General features: G+C 39.9%; 1 protein-coding gene across 2 annotated transcripts in view; it reads right to left on the bottom strand.

Moving 5' to 3' along the window:
• The window catches only part of GALNT7 (polypeptide N-acetylgalactosaminyltransferase 7), a 132,257-nt gene that overhangs the window by 58,785 nt on the left and 55,650 nt on the right, over window positions 1–17,822 (bottom strand). For both annotated transcript variants that reach the window (XM_081090924.1, XM_081090923.1), the window contains exon 2: window positions 7,771–8,231. In XM_081090924.1, coding sequence (XP_080947050.1) covers window positions 7,771–8,231 — 461 coding nt within the window. The remainder of the gene's footprint in view (window positions 1–7,770; window positions 8,232–17,822) is intronic.

Here is a 17,822-nt window from a genome sequence, read left to right on the forward strand (position 1 = left end):
TAAAGAGAAATACTTCTGCAGGATGGCCGGTGTTGTTCGCTGTTCCCAGTCCTCATGAATATGTGGTTATGAAGGCCACTTTCACTGTGAGCAACCTCGCCCCTGATCACTTCCACAATCCTGATCACGCTAACATGCGGGAGGAAATCTAGAAGCACCAGGGCTTTCACACTGAATTGACACTGCTTCCCTATTTACTAAACACACGCGAGCCAATGTGCACCAAGGAAACACACATCAGAGTCGCAGGCTGTGTCCAAGGGCCCTCCTGCATCTCTAGTCTGAGCCGAGTTACCCGAGGGGGTCGTGCCAACCTCCTGAGGGAGGGCCTGTGTTCTGACATCCTCGTTGCACTGTGGCATGTCTGGGTCTACTGGCCGGGCTCTCCCTTCGGTGAGGAATTAATAACCTTATAGCGGAGGATAATGACTAAGTATCTTGAAATGACTGTTAGCTCCAAAACGGAGACACCCCAGTCGGGGAGGGTATAAAATCACCCCTTAGTCTCCGTGTCAGTGCTCCTGTTGGTGGGAAACTTAGCCTGGGGTGGGGGTGGGGGTGGGGGTGGGGGGGCGGGACGGGGGGGGGGTGGCGAGGGGGAGAGTCAAGGTTTTCCTGAAATTGCCTGTCAATGGTGGGGAATGTTGTGGAATATCTAGTGGTGCCTCCATAAATATCTTTCCTAACTAGCCTCCAGGGAACTTATTCTAAATTTCTGGTTGGGGGGCAAAGGACTATAAAAACAAACAAACAAACAACAACAAAACCTAGCAACCCAAGTTTACAATATTTTTTTATCAGGCATACTTTATGCTTTTGGAGCTCTGGTGGTGGAATTTGGGGGTAGGGAGCCTAAGGGGAGGGGACATGGAGTTAAGTCTCTTTTTAATAGAGCAACTTGGAAAATGAGCAGAGAGTGGGAAGGACCTATCAACCATATGCGGTCTCCACATTAGAAGAATGTTTTCGCCGAGAGAAGTGAGCCACCCTAAAATGCTAACAAGGAGAGGGAGGCAAGATTGCTGCTACTTTCTAATGGTGCCTTCAAGCAACACATTACCCCTGTTTCCATTTTTTGTAGGCTTACTCCATAAATGTGGTGCCCTTCTAAAACTGCTGTGGAAATTGGGGTGACTTAAGTGATCCCCGATCACTATAATAATTTCAATTTGGCTAAATACATCTCGTTGGCAGGCAGGACCTTAAACAAAATGTCAGCTCTGCCCTCATAATTGAGATAATTCCAAAGGGCAATGGCTGTATGTGTTTGTGTCTGTGTGTGTGTTAAGGAGAAAGAAGAAACCAGGCATCAGAACACAATTTTTCTTTAAAGTTAATCTGGAAAACCTCAGAACACACAAAAAGTAGCTTCTAAGAGTAAAATTTCTTAGGCCAGTTAGAAAATAATAATTTTTGGACATAAAGCAAGCAGCACGTCCATCCAGGGTCATCTAAACCAACTTCAAATGTGCTTCCTACAGATTAGATCTAAGGCCACCAAATAGCAGTTTGAGAGATGAGACATATTTTGGGCAATCTATGAGAGAAAAGGATCACCTGTTAATAATTGTGACCAGTGTAGTTTAGATGGGTCATATGGAACCACCATATAATCTGGTAATAGAAATTGGAACAAAGTACTGAAATATATATGCATATATGTGATTCATGTGTTTGTGTGTGTGTATGCACGTGCGCACATGATGTATACATTATTCTGATGATTTGTTTTAATTACTTTGAGCAAGTCCTTAGAGTTTCAGTGAGCTCTAACTGAAACCCCTGGGTTGGAATATGTAGAAACTGAAATTAAACAAGAATCTATAGCATTTCAATTAAATCAATGTTTTGAAAATAGCATCTATTCTGTAATTACAGCACTACATTCTGAACAAAGGTATCAAAGAGAGCCTTTAACATGGGTTGAGGAGGAAAAAGCTCATGACCATAATTCACCTTAAATAAAATTAAGAGTATAAAAATCAGCATTTTGAAATCAGATAAGAAGAAAATTATCTGGTGTATAAAGTATAAAGTGTATTCTAAACTAAAATCTCTTTTTAAAACACCCCTCAATTTCCCACAAATGCAAGAAAGTTATTAATAACTAACATTTGCATAGCTCTTAGAATTTTTGAAGCACCTTAATGTCTGTTATTTCACTTTGTAAATGCAACTAACATAACTTTCTACAAAATGGAAGTGCAATAGATATGTAGGTAGGAGGAAAGGTTAAATTTTAAAAACAGATGAATTTGTTCAACAAGTCAAAATATTTAATTCATTTGTTTGAAACAAAATCGTTTGCATTATACACCTCTGATTGTCTTCTTGGGCTGAAAGAGGGCAAACCTAATTTCCATGAATTTGCATCAGCAGTAGCTCACAGTAAAGAAAATAAAATCCCAAGTTTTATTAGAAGAAAAATCTACTAGTAGTATATTCACAAACAGAACTTTCCACCTCTCCCCAGAAACAGGCTCCTTGACTGGCTCTGCGTGAATTCCTCTAAAGCCGGGGAAACAACTGATTGAGGCAACCAAGTTTTGGGCAGAGAAGCTTGTCAATTCTATCCACCCTATTTCTGTCAGTGGCACCATTCTTTGTGTTAATACGCTTCAAGGCTTTGGATTTAGCTTTAATTCCTCTTTCCACTCGATCAGCTGCCAAGGCCTACTGATGCTAACTAACCCTGTTCTCTTACATTGAGTCTCCTTTTTCTGGTCTGTAACCTTCACTGAAGTTCCCTCTGTAACGCTATTAAGCTTCTAACAGGTCTCCACCCCCCATTCACTCTAGACACCTCTACCACACTGATATCCCTAAATTTCCCTTTATAAATACTCAGTGGGTCTCCCCTGATTACCAACTTCAGTACAGGCTTTGTACATGGCATCGTGGTCTTCTAAACATGAACCTACCTATCAGCTTTGTTTCTCTACACACACTTCCTGATCCAAGTAATCGATACCACTTGCTTTCCTCCTAGTCAATGCCTATCTTCATGTCTTCAATATTTGTAACCTCTACTTGGGGGAACCCTACTCATCTTCCAGGGTCCGTCCCTAGTGTCCCCTCCATAAATCCTTTTCTCTTTAAAAAAAATTTTTTTATTGATTTCAGAGAGAAAGGAAGAGGGAGATAGAAACATCAATCATGAGAGAGAAACACTGATCAGCTGTCTCCTGCACACCTCACATTGGGGATCAAGCCCGCAACCCAGGCATATGTCCTGAATGGGAATCAAACCGTGACCTTCTGGTTCATAGGTCAATGCTCAACCACTGAGGCACACTGGCCAGGCAATGACTCCTTTTCGGACTCCCCTGTAACTCCACGTGGCTTCCCATTCCTCTGAACCATGCCATGTTGCTCACACCTTTCCTATGGCTTTTATATTATGCTATCCTTTCCCCTCTCCAGGGGTAGATGGTGAACCCTTTGAAGGCAGGAACTATATTTTTCTCATTGTTTCATCCCCCGATGGGCTAGCACAGTACCTTGCTCGTTGGACTTACTCAATATCTGTTGAACTGTGAAGAAAATCATATAATTTTTTATAGAAAATAAGTGTGAAGGCAAGTGAAGTCATTTTTGGCTCAAGTTTTTAAAAAAGAAGGCCTCCAGTTCACTCAAAATACTGTTACTCACTCTTAACAAGTAATCAACAGCCAGTAAATTACTCAGCCAGAGAATGTAATTCAAAGCTGTAGCATACATAACTATGAGTCATGCTGGCAGCTGGGCAGGTCTGTCCTGCTTGTAAGGAAAAGAACATTCATCTGAAAAGACCATGGAGCAGCCACAAAAACGAACAAGTTAACCACAGTGTCAGATGTCACAGCTGGACAAACTGCCCGCAGCAGTGGTTTCCAAGCAGGGCAGGTGGCGCATTTATATGACAGAGGCAAGAGAACACGGCTGATAAGGCCGACACTCTAAAGCTTCAGAAAGTCAGCAATGCCAAGCCAGTCTCGGATGGGCTCCTTGTAGCATGCTCTCCACAGGGATGAGTATGAAGGAGGGTGTGTGTGAGAGATATGGATGTATGTTTTGTTTTTAACATGCTGCATGTTGCCAGTAAAAGCAGGAAAGTGCTAATGCATATTAAATAATGTACAAAACTTAGGGGTGTTTCTTGGTTGTTGCCATTTTTTTTTTCCAGAGAAAATTCTTGACTGTCCACATTCTCATTTATTAATAACTCCCTAGAAATTATTCATTACTCTACATTGAATTTTATGTGCTCAAAGAGGAATGAAGCCTGTTTCATTTTTTTAAAAAAGTCTGAGGAAGAATCAAGTTTAAAAAATAATCTGTATTCAGTTTTTTAAAAGTTTCTGGGGGTTACCATGTTTGAGTATTTTGAAGTATAAAAAAAGGTTTCTCACTAGCAGAGAATTTTAAAGAGGGGTTTGCGAGCATCTGCTAAGATGGCCCTGGGTCCTTTTATTTGATTGGACATACATACATAGAGGAATGACAAACAGAAATTTGCAATAATCCTATTTCTAGGAACTGCTCTGGTTGTGCAAGAAAAAAGAACATGGGGAACAATTGGCAAGACATGGGAGAAGGAAGGAAGGAAGGAAGGAAAAGAGGGAGGGAGGGAGGGAGGAAGGAAGGAAGGAAAGGAGAAAAAAGGGAGGAAAGAAGAAAAAAGGAGGGATGCACTGTGGAAAGGAAGGAAGGGAGCGAGGAGGGAGAGACAAAGACAGACAGAAAGGAAGGAAAGTGCAGGAGAGCAAGGAAGACTCGGAGAGCTAGAAGGGTTGCAACCGTTGTGTCTGAAATTATCAAAGGCGAGATGAAGGCTTTGCCATTGTGGAAGATGATGCAGATAAGGCAGTGTGTGACATTTATGTTTTGCAAAAAGCAACAGAGACATCAAAGTTAAATAGCAACTGAAAACATTCAAATGTGCCATATCAATATAAACAGCTGATAAGAGTTAAGTTTCTAATGTCATTTAAGTATAATGCCAGTCCTTAGAGACAGGTATTGTTAGAGCTATTTTAAGAATTATGTAATTGAGGGTTAGAGAGGGTAAATAACTGGTCTAAGATCTCATATCTGTTAATAAAGCCTAGGTTTGAACCCTGGAAGATTTCATCCATCCATTTCATCCATCCATCCATCTATCCATCCATCCTCTCGACAGATATTAACCAACAGAGAACTACCAAGCTCCCAGTTGCCAGTTACTCAAAGTAGCTGGTGAGGAAAACAGACATATTCCTTGCTCTCAAGAGCTTATCTTCTAGTAAGAAAGGTAATCAATAAACAACTAAATAAACCAATATCTAGTTAAGAAACTTGATGAATGCTATGAAAGAGATGGCCAGAGAGCAGTCATAGAAAATAAAGCAGGGCATTACCAAGTTGGACAGCATGGCTAGAGAGGTTCAACTGGGACCTAAAGGATGGGAAGGAGCCGGCCTCAAGAAGGGAAACTCATTCCTGAGGAGGGAAGAGCAGGCGCAAGGAACCCGGAAGAGCTGACACAGCTGGAGCACCGTGGGCAAGGAGTATCGTAGCAGATGAGGTTGGCAAGGCAGGGAAGGGTCCCGGCATGGGGCTGCTGATGGTTAGGAATGTGGGTTTTATTTCAGGTTCACTGGGAAGGCAAAGAATGGTTTTAGATAAGCTACATTAGTGGGCCCAAACACCACATTGCTTCTGTGTGAGCAAGGTAGGAGGCAAGGGTAGAAATGGAGATACAGGAAGGAGGCTCTTGCAGGAGTCCAAGAGAGATGGGGGCCTAGACTTGGGTGGTGGCGGTGGAGATGAGAGAAGGGCACTCAGACATGATCTGGGACATAGTTTGGTGGCAGCAACAAGAGGTCTTGCAGACAGAATGGATGTGAGGGGTGAAGGAGAGGGAGGCAGGGAGGATAACTCTAATCCTGGGCACTGCTCTGCCTTGTATGTCATCTGATTTTCTTAACATATTTCTTATATAAAAAAGTGAGCTAGATTTATACTGGTATTTGAAAAGATTATCTTTTATAAATAACTCATGTGCTAAAAATCTCAGCTTCTACACTGAGCTCACCCTTTGACTGTACTGTAACACGCATGGAGGCACACTGCCACACCTTGAGGTGTGTGCTGGGAGGAGAAGGGGCCCTCACACCAAACCACCTTGGGTGGAAGCACAGCTGTACCATCATTCTGCTAGGCGAATACAAAGAAGGCACAACGCTAAGTCTCAGACTTTACAAACACGGGTAAGAACTCTCTTACAGTTTCATTGTGCGAATGAAATAAGATAACTTATAGGAAGTTCAGGCATGTCGTGGAAAGTCATTAATGTTAGACCGTCCCCATCCTTTCCCCGTTACAGTGATGAGAAGGCCATCAGCAGGCTCTTGGAGAACCTCTATAACAGAGACGAGTGCTGTGACTGAGTGCTCTATTTTACTCCAGAGGAGGGACTGCAGATGCTGTTATGGGTTCTAAAGGGTACGTGCAGGGCAGTTCTAGCTCTGTAAGAACTATCTTCACTGTGCTGACTAGAAGGGTTGCCGAACAAAATATAGGACATCCAGTTAAATTTGGATTTAAGATAAATAATAAAAATTTTAAGTATAAGCATGTCTCATATACTATTTGGGATATACTTATACTAAATGTTTCTCATTGCTATCTGAAATTCAATTTTAACTGAGAGACCCCTATTTCCATTTGTGAAATCCGGCAACCCTATAACAAAGCAAATTTCTACTTTGATTAGGAATAAATTGATCCAAGGTTCTCCCTTTATAGTTCCTTAAGATGCTCTAACTCTTGTCCGTAGAAGAGGTTATGCCTCTCACCGTCATGGCTCTATACTTCTACACCTTCTATTTTTTCACATATTTCATTCACCCCCCTCTCACTCTTCTAATAAACATTAATGTCCAAAGTCTACTGAGTAGCACTATGTCAGGTACAAAATTTTACTTTGTGTGTGCGCATGCATGTGTTGTGTTAACCTTTTAAAATGAGGATTAGTTAATAATGCATCATCAGGAATACATTTTGTGAGTTTTCTAGTAGCAGTGAATTAAATATGCATCCACATTAATGGACACGATTTAGATCCTAGAGGAATAGAACCAGTTATTGAATAAACTGAAAGAGAAAAGCTTTGAGTTCATTCAATAATTACCATCAATTGAAAACTAAGACTTGGAAATCTTTTACTTTAAATTAAACTACATGAAAAGAATTTGAAAGTTTAGGCCATAATGTTATCGGTCTGCGTGCTCCCTTGGCATACTCACGAGTTTTGGTGTTGAGAGGAAAAAAATGAATGGACACATAAATATCTAGTTAATTGTATTAGTCTAGAGCAGTGTTACTATTGCTATTGTTCCACAACAAAATAAGGAGCTAGATCCAGAATGAAAAGCAGCACATCAACAAAATTTTGTCATGAGGTTGTCAGCTGAACTAAACAAAGTACTTAGTAGTTGATTTACATCCTGGTGCCAGCTCATTTTCTCACTGTGGACTGGTAACAAAACGCTCACAGACTGATGCCAGTCTGAGGACCAGATTCTGAGCAAGGCTCATGGGGAAGATCCCAGAATTCTCTACGACATACCTTCCATGTCCTAGCAGACATAAATGGAGAGATCTCTTCCTCTGGCCATTTTGCAGACCAAAGATCCTCTTATTTCCTTGAAATAAAGGCACAGATATTTTCTCCATTCTAAGCATCTAACTAAATATCTATCAAACAATAGCTGCCCCCGTTTTAGAAAGAAGAGGACGTGTGCTTACTCTTCTTGCCGTAGGTCATTGACGCTGCGGTCCAGGGAGATCATGTCACTTGCCACCATGTTAAATCCAAACTCTTTAATGCTGGCTTGAACTGCATGTTTGAGTTCTGGTCCCAAAACCAATGGCTTGGCATTCTCTCCAGGGCCACCAACCACTCCATGAGGCTCAGGTTCTTTGGGTTCAAAGTTACCGAGGATCCCGGGGCGTAGCACAGGATCCCGGTAGGTGAATGTCTGAGGCTTAAAAGTGAGATACTGCCTCTGCATTATGTCTCTCTGGTTCTCTCCTCCAGCATGGTGCTCTTGTTCATTTTTGGCCTTGTGTTTTCTTCTAATAGATTCTAAGTCCACTTCTACTCCTTCAACATGAGGCCAGGGTACCACAGGTTTGAATCTGTCATCCCCAGGAACTAGTCCATTGCCTCCTCGGTTAGGCATGGGGTTATTGACATCTCTGTCTTCCTATACAAAAGGGAGGGGGATATACAATGAGTACATGAAGGCAAACCACAGCAGAGTTCATGATACCAATTTTCATGTTTTAAAAATGGCAGAGGCAACAATAAAACGGTTTAAGCATGAAACCGAAGCAGGCCAGTAATCAGGACTTCCCATGAGAAGATACCTTTCGGGGAGTGAAGGGCATGCCAAGAGATAGACCATTTCCCTGCTTTACCATCTTCAAGGAAATGCATGATGGATGCATTGTTCACTTCTCCCCTTCTGAAACTAACTCTCTATCAAAGACCTCTTAACAAAGCCCAGTGTTGTGGGGTAGAGCAGTGAAGTTCTAGGACCTTTGACAATAATAGACACTTAATAGGTCACATCTATAATAATAAAAGTGTAATATGCTAATTAGACCAGACATCCTTCCAGATCACCTTCCAGACAAAGCCGGGGCTGTGAGGGAAGCCTGGGTCCCAGGTTCCAGAGGAAAGCCAGGAGAAGGAAGGCCTACGCTTGCATGAATTTCATGCATCGGGCCTCTAGTTGTACAATATGTGGTTTTCCCAGCTGACCAGTGTACAACAAATATAGTTTTGTGTCAGTAATTCAGTCATATGGTGGCAGTGGTATTAGATGCCACTCATCACTAGGCTGGCTTTGTGCCCCCAATGGCAGAGGAACAAGGCAGGCATATGCACCCAGCAGTCCCAATTTGGTATTTCCTACTCAGTGAAACCTCAGCTGAATTGAGAACTATTTTTTTTTTTTAAAAAAAGCTCTAATAACTATAACCAAGTCAGTTTGGGCTTTTAAATCACACCCAATCCCTTCTTTTTCCCATTCCAGAGGTGACCCAGGGGAAAATAGGCTCTGCATGTAAGGAGACTCGGTGAAGGCTGCTCCCTTTTCTGTGTGGACCCTCCTCATCACGAATACTGATCTTCCAGTCAGGGACTCACAGTGCTTTTGCTCCCAAGGTGCAGTATATGAAGTCTCTGCTAAACCAGTACTGTTCTCTGCATGAAGCAGTCTTTTCAACCTGAGCATCACCCCAGGGCTTTAAAAAGTACCAGTTTCCCACCCCCAGACTTTATGATTTAATTGTTCTGGGCATCCCGATTTTTAAAAGCTCCCAGGCGATTTCACTGTGCATCCGAGCTTGAGAACCTCTAGCTTAAAGGGAGAGCCGCTAGCTATAATTAGACTAGGGGAGTTATTGAGTATGCATAGCTGGGCAAGAGGCAAGGTGAATTGATAATGTGAATTTAGAACAACTGCAAAACAGGCTAACTGGTTTACCACCTACCTCCACACTAAGATTGTGATCCTTTAATAGGTTCAAAATAGAATAGGTACCATCTGACCAAATGTTTCTACAGTGTTAATTATCTTAAAAATAGAGGTGAAAGCTTTGCTTTAAAAGGTACAGAAATAAGGCTGTAGGTAGGATGTTGACAGGTAGGTTGCTATGTACTGGTAGTTTATTTAGGGACAAAGATCTCCTTTCAGAGTCAGTTAATTCAAATGTGAATTTAGTTGATGTTGATGTTTTGGTAAGGACTAGCTAAGAACTGATTTTAGAGTTCAGTAATGAATTTTTTAAGAATATATTTTTATTGATTTCAGAGAGGGAGAGGGAGAGAAAGAAATATCAATGATGAGAGAGAATCATTGGTCGGCTGCCTCCCGGCACGACCCCCACTGGGGATTGAGCCCACAACCCAGGCATGTGTGCTTGACCGGAATTGAACCTGGGACCCTTCAGTCCCCAGGCTGACGCTCTATCCACTGAGCCAAAACAGCTAGGGCCAGTAATGAATTTTAAAAATTTATCTGTTTGTTTAGTTAATATAAGCGTATGATACAAAATCCAAAGGATTCAAAAGGGCAAACTGCAAAAAGCAAGTTTTCCTGCCTTCCCTTCTGTAGAGGCCACCATAACCAGCAGTTTCTATAAATTTTTCTAGAGATGTTATATGCATGTATAAACATACATGTGTATATATAGCGAGAGAATTTTTTTGCACATGGGACATAGATTTCAATTGATTCATTAATTAAAGGGAAATCCATAGATGTTATAACTGGTTGAAAGGCAAATTCAAGGAACAGACAAATATATAAACATCAAGAATACAGCAAAAAAGGAGCACTCATAACCACTTCCAGTTTGGCACTGTGAGATTGGAATAGATTTTTGGTCAATTAAAATCTTAAAATTAAAAAAAAAAAAAGAGTACTGCAAAGAATTTACAAGTAGATACAAAACGGGTGAAATTGGTAACTATCCAGAGGGCAATAACCAATTGCATTCCACAGTACACAATTTCCTTTTCAATGAACAAGAACCTTTTGCATTACTTTCAGTTTTCTATCACTTACGGGATTGTAAAAGAGCTCAACGATAATAAAAGGGCGAGGTAACCTTAGAAAGCTGAGTCAGATAGTATACTCAGTAATCTTTTTGGTACATTTCAAAGTTGTTTCATAATTTTCCTCTGATAACACAAAATTGAACATAAAAAATGCAACACTCAGCCTGATTCTATAAATATGATGCCTTTCTTTAGGCATGTGTTATAGGCAGATAAGGCTCTGGATCAGGCCTTTCTGATCAGCACTCCCTCCAGGAGGGACTTAGCTGGAGCCTGACCTGTGAGCCCTAATAAAGATCAGAGGTGAAGAGGTAGGAGGCAGTGCTGCCAGAAACCTTATATTCATGAAGTCCTAAGGGTTCTTTTGAGAATTAACTCTTACTAACGAGAGGAAGCCAAACCTCACTGTATTAGAGATGCAGGCACTGAAGCTGAGAAGTAATTGTGATGTTGGAAAAAGTGTCCAGTTCTCCAATTCATCTCCTGGCTCTTTCCAAAATTATACTCACTTATGGCGGTGTTGTAAACAAATTAAAATAGAGAAATCATTATAAAACTCTAAGATATTGGACCCAAAAAAAGAGAAACACATTCTCCCCCTTTTCAATTTTTTACATGAAGGTTGCAGTAAATCAGTAACTGGGGAGGTAAAAAATGAGGGGAAGGAAATGTCAAAAAATATAAAAAAGTAGATTAAACAGGTCATCAGATATCAACATCCATAACCATAGCATCCACTATGTTGCCTGATATCCTATAAAGGAAAAATTACATGTTGGAAGAATGTGGAATATGATGGTACATAAAATCAAGATAGCCAAATTATGAAACACACTAGAGGCCCAATGCACGAAATTCGTGCAAGGGCCTTGGCCCCGGCCCCAGCCCGCCACTGTGGTCTGGGGCCTCTGCCGCCTCTGCAGCTTTGTCTGGAAGGAAGGACGTCTGTAAGGACATCTGGTCTAATTAGCATATTACACTTTTATTATTATAGATAGTATAGTGTATGTTGGCCTATGTCTACATAAAAATTGCAAATTTAAATATTTCTCAAATTCAGCTACCTCAACAAGGGAATACTTAATGGACTCAAACTTCATGCTCATCTTCCTCCAAAAACTATTTTGATCTTTTCTGAATGTAAGGGATCTTTGTCTAAATTTTAACTATTGGTATTCTCTACAGTTCTGTTAAAAGTCTATGTGTCATTCCACCTTCATTCTGCATTATATTGCTTCTAAGCTAGACAACCAGATTTATACTGATCATTTCTACTTCCATTTCTTTAGCCCACACCACACTTCTGATCTTTGGACCTTACTGTCAATTGCTTCCTGATCATTTCTACTTATATCAATCTGATACCTCAATTTAAGAAACCCCAAACTGAACTTAACATTGACCCCACATCATAAACCTATTTCAATTACTGTCTTTCCTACTTTGGGGACTGGAACCACCATCCACTCAACTGATCAAGTACACACCTGCATTTCATCCTCACTTCCTATTCTCTTTTCTCTACCCTACTGACATGCAATCACTCATGAATTCCTGCCAATCCTATCACCTGTATAGCTCCTGCATCTGCCCACTTCTCTCCTCTACCCTTACCTCTTAACAGGATTACCACAACAGCAATAATACTGACAATTACAAACACTATAGTTTAAGTGCTTCACATATATAACTTAATCCCAAGAGTTAGTTTCTATAATTACCATCCCTATTTTACAGACAAAAAATCTGACAGAGAAGTTACCTAATGTCAGAATCAGTACATGGGAGGCAGGGGGGTGGGGGTGGGGGTGGGGGTGTTTGTCAAAATTTGAATCTAGGCCTTATGTCTCAAGAGCTCATGCTCTTAACCACTATGCTTTGGTGCTTCTCATTCCAACACAGGCACTCACTGTCTTTCTTCATTATTTTTTTACCCAGCAGCCACAGTGATGTCCAAAATACTTCTCTTCTTACAACATTCCACCACTGGCCCACTTCCCCAGGAGAATTCATCCTGCTTAACACATTGCAGGTGGATCACGAGCACTCTCGTGTTTTCATATGACACAGTGTTTTACATAAATGTTAAAGGCATGCCTTAAAATTAAATACCCATTGCATTTTGAAGTTATGATACTTTGTAAAACGTTTTTTGTACTCGTTCAATAGAAACTTATCTGGCCACTGGGTAAAGCTAGCGATAAAACTACTGGTGCGCAATGTGTTAACAAGGTTGAAAGGCTGTTCAGGTTCCCACCTGCACTTATTTCCCCACCATACCTATCAGAGCAGAGATTGGTTAATTTTATCAGTAAAGGGCCAAGTGGTAAACATTTTAGGCTTTGCAGACTGTAACATCTCTGGTGCAATTATTTAAATATAAGTCTGCCATTTGAGTGCAAAAGCAGCCACAGACAATAGGTAAATGAATGAAAATGGCTATATTCCAATAACACTTTATTTACAAAGACAGGCGGTGAGGGAAGATTTGGCTCCTGACTCCTGCACTAGACTATAAATTCTACGAAAGGGTGCGATCAGGCTTGTCACCATTGCATTCTCAATGCTTATCCTGGCATGTAAACCCTCAGTAAATATTTACTGAATAAATAAATGAATATGAATCCTAAAAATTCTTCTTTGGTTTGAGAGAGATTCTGCGAAGAAAAAGGAAAGAGATAATGGAGAATATGAAATGGGAAAGGGGAGCTTAGATAAGCTTTCTAGCAATACTTTATGGATTCAGCAAGAGAATGGGACATAACTTTATATTCTCTGCACAGTATTGTACTCTTAATAATGCTATGTAATATTCAGCAGAAAAAATGAATTTGCTCACTTCTCAAAGCCTGTATGTTATTAAATCTGAAGGGAAACCAAATATGAGACTTGTCTGTCTAGTCCCAAGTCAATTAAGAATAATCATGTCAAATCTTAATGTTATATGATTCAAAGAATGGCTATGAAGCAGTATAATCACTCAACTCCCCTGAGAAGGAAAACTACTTATTCTTTTCTGAGAGTGAATGAAAATTAGCAGATGCCTTTGTGACTCACTGGCACTGTGATACCTTCATAAGCTCCAGCTGATTTACAGTCAAAGTCAATGAATCCCTGGTGACTAGAAATGGAAAAGAGAATCGGTAGATAATCTTCTAAGATCAGTATATTCATAAAGGTGGAAATGCACTAAAAAATAAAGTCATGTATCACCAGATGGAAATACGGGATTGTCAGAAATCAGGTCAGACTACTCACTTTACACCGTACAATTTACGAAGTTCCTCCTTTACCCCTACTAGTATATATCTTTGTTAGGTGTGATATTTGTCCAAGATGGTCATGCCTTTATAGAAATGATATGAATATGAAGGGATTTAGAAAAATGGTCTTTAGAGCAAATGAAAGTAACTTAGACTTTTTTGGATTTGAAATTGTAGGTAAACCCTGGAAAACTAAGCTCTTCATGATAAGCTTCTGCAGCCACATGATCTCTCGAGAAATTACAATTTAGCTTTAGGAAGTGGCCACTGCTAACAAGATGTACACTATTTGGTTATCATTCTGCATGAGCCACAGAACTTGAAAACATAATAAGTCAAATTTAATTTTCTGATTTAAAAACCCTCTTGATTAAAAAACACCTTTATTTAGTAAACATCACATCCGCATCCTTTCTCTAGCTGCACTTACTCACCTTAAAGGAACAGAAGAAACAGGGGCAAAGAGAGCAGAGAGGGAGGTGGTAAAAACAAAGAAGTACTGGGGTTCAGAAGAAACAGGGTGAACGAGCAGGCTGGGCCTTCCCAGACTCTTACAACGTGTGGCAGGATGTGGGTGGGAGTATGGGGTGCTCCAGGCCCAGCACCTTTGTTTCTCTCTGGTTATCTAGAGCTGGATTCAAGTTAGTTTGTCCCCTGCCGACTTGATGCTAAAGTAAGTCTGAAGACCATCCAGTCCTGCTCCTTTCAGAGGACTGAGAGTCCACTGCACTGGGAGTCAGTGGCCCTACTGCGCATGGGAAGAGGGGCAAGGGACAAGTACTTTGTCTTTACTTAATCAGGGTTTCAAATGGATCAACCCAGGGTTAAACAGCGGCCTTACCAGTCCTTAAATTGTTAGGATGTCCTCCCTTATGGAAAAGGACCCTATTTCAAGTACAGTTAAAGACCTGTAAACTAGGAAGAGATTTAAGGCCAATCAATGGTCATGTCTCTGTTGGCAAACAGGGCAGAACTGAAAATAAAGAAGGGTGTGTGGCTTATCAGCATGGAAAAACTGTTACATTCTCATAGAAGAATTATCTCCCGAAAGAAACAGACTCAGGAAAAATTCCTATTCTTTTCTCCCCTAAATACCAGGCCAGGTTATAAGTCAAAAGGTAACAGAATGGAGAAAACAGCATGGTTGCCTTCACAGTAATTGCTCCACCAAAAGAAATCAGGTCAGCAACTCTAGTGCTATATATTAGACTTTGGCGGGGTAACCGCTGGTTCAAGGCTAAGTATTACACAGTAAGCCAGTCCGACCCAGAGCTACCCTAGGAACTGAATCACTGAGACTCTGGACAGTGGAGAGCTGCTATTACATAACAGCTAATGATGACTCCTTTTTCTCTCTCTCTCAAAATTTATGATATACTATGGCAACCACAGTTACAACTGGGTAAGTTAGGGCTGCAGTTCTAACCTGCTACTGGAAAGGTTTTACCAGGTTCATAAAAGGGCACTTTGAGTCAATTAAATACTACCCCTCCTTAACCAAATAAGCAAAATGTAAAATACAGGATACAATACAGATCTATCCTATACTATTGTGAATAAATGGAAATTAATGTGTCTTCCTAAAAAGTTGGCTGTATTATATTTTTGAACATTTAATCAGTCATCTTAATAAGAGGGAGATTTCCATTATAAAGGAGTCTCCCAATAAATCTCATAGTTATGCAATTAGAGAGTCAGCATTTGCGGATTTGGATTTTCATTTGGTATTCTTTTTTAAAAAATATGTTTTTTTTAATTGATTTCAGAGAGGAAGGGAGAGGGAGAGAGGAATAGAAACATCAATGATGAGAGAGAGTTATTGATCAGCTGCCTCCAGCATGCTCCACACTGGGGATTGATCTCGCAACTCGGGCATATGTCCTGACTGGGAATCGAACCATGACCTCCTGGTTCGTGGGTGGCTCGGCTCATTCAGCATTCTTAAGGCAGCATCCATCTCTACTGACACAATAATTTTCTGAAGATCTCTGTGCATCCTGTAGAATGATCATGGTCAACTACAGAATACCTAAATATGGCAAAATTTAGAAGAAACTGGGCTCTTTTTTCCCAGTTTAAATACAATTTCTTACCCATCATCAGAATGAGACAAGATGAGTCTGTAATTTGCTTGAATTAAATAAGGAGAAAATTAAAATTATTGAAAGTATTATATTTTCAGTAGAAAAATACCAGCTATTTGGGGGGCAATCAACTATTTGAGTTATTGAAAATAACCTCCTGAATGTTACCTTAAATTATTCAGTAGAAAAACACCAGCTATTTGGGGGGCAATCAACTATTTGAGTTATTGAAAATAACCTCCTGAATGTTACCTTAAATTATTAATATTTTCTGATGCCTGGAATGAGCTCTTAGTTTATTCTTTCCCAAGCCCCATCTCCCACAGTTAGTAAAAGACATTATAATACCTCTTAAAATACATAAAATATATTAAAATATATTTAACATGTATATTTTAAAATATATCATAAAAGGATACAGTGGGTAGATTTTAACTCTCTGTTTGGGAGCTAAGTAATGACTGACTTTTACAAAGAAAGCTCCTGAGTGATATTTTCATTCTTAAAAAACAGTAGCACAGAATATTTTAATAAAATTGTCAATATTTCATAATAAATACTCTACCCCATTATCCCCACAAAATGTCTAAAAATAAGAAAGGTAGTGGGGAATGAAGGAGCAGAAAAACATGAAAGCAGAGCAATAACAGAAAAATTATAAAATAAAATCTGTGAAGATTTTTAAACACATGAATAATTTATGTATGCAGATATATTATGTATGCACATGGAGAGAGAAAATATACACTTTAAAACCAAATAGCTTAGTAGGATGAGAAATAAGAATAAGACCCTTCAACAGAACATCACACCATTTCATCAGGTGGAGAAAGGAGGAACTACTTAAAAGCTGAATTGATTGAAATGAGGTCCCATCTGCTCCTCTTCTGCCCACACATAATGTTGTGGAACTTTCTTTCACCTTGTGCCAACCAACTCTACTTTCTTCCTAGAAGATCTAAAAATCTCCTTTCAGCCCAGCCGGCATGGCTCAGCACTTGAGCGTCAACTTGTGAACCAGGAGGTCATGGTTTGATTCCCAATCAGGGCACATGCCAGGTTTTCGGGTTTGTGGACTCCATCCCCACTAAGGTGGGGGATGGGGAAGGGGGCGTGTAGGAGGCAGCCAATCAATGATGATTCTCTTTCATCATTGATGTTTCTGTCTCTTTTTCTCTCTTCTCTGAAATCAATAAAAACTATATATATATATATATATTATATATATATAATATATATATATCTTTAATAAAAATATATTTTAAAAAATTTTTCATTTTCTTTTCTAGATCAACTGTAAATATTTTAAGAGAGCAATCCCAGCATCAACACTATTAACACTTTTTTTTAAAACCAGGAAAGTGCTTATGTAGTCCTATCCTTTGAATCTTGTTTCTAATCACAATGAATTTCATAATGTAATACCAGCCAAAGCCAAACCATGTAATTCTAATTCTGCTTCACATCTAGCAACACAGTGAAAGCACCTAATGATTTCCAAAGCTTCCTGAAAACTTTATCAGAAATTATATCACCAACAGAATCATCAATTCTTATGATAGTAAGGAAAAAACATTTTGCTGAGTGAGAGCAGAATGAGGTCAAATGTGGTATTTGTGTTTGGAGTGAATGTTTGTAATACCCTTTTCAAAGCTGAAAAAGCAATGTCCTATTATCCCTTGAGGGGAGAAATTCTAGGATGAATACATCACTCCCACGTGAAATGTTACTTTTTGCAGCTGGAAATGCATAAAACAGCTTTTCCTCTAGTGCTTCCTTGCTCTGCCCTGGAGCTTGGCTTTTGTAACAGCTCATAAAAAAGTATTGTGACGTGAGCCTTTGGAACACGTACATTTTGATCGGGATAAGAATCTTCTCTTG

This window comes from Myotis nattereri (genome assembly GCF_964212035.1).
Source record: "Myotis nattereri genome assembly, chromosome: 5".
NCBI classification, from domain to species: domain Eukaryota; kingdom Metazoa; phylum Chordata; class Mammalia; order Chiroptera; family Vespertilionidae; genus Myotis; species Myotis nattereri.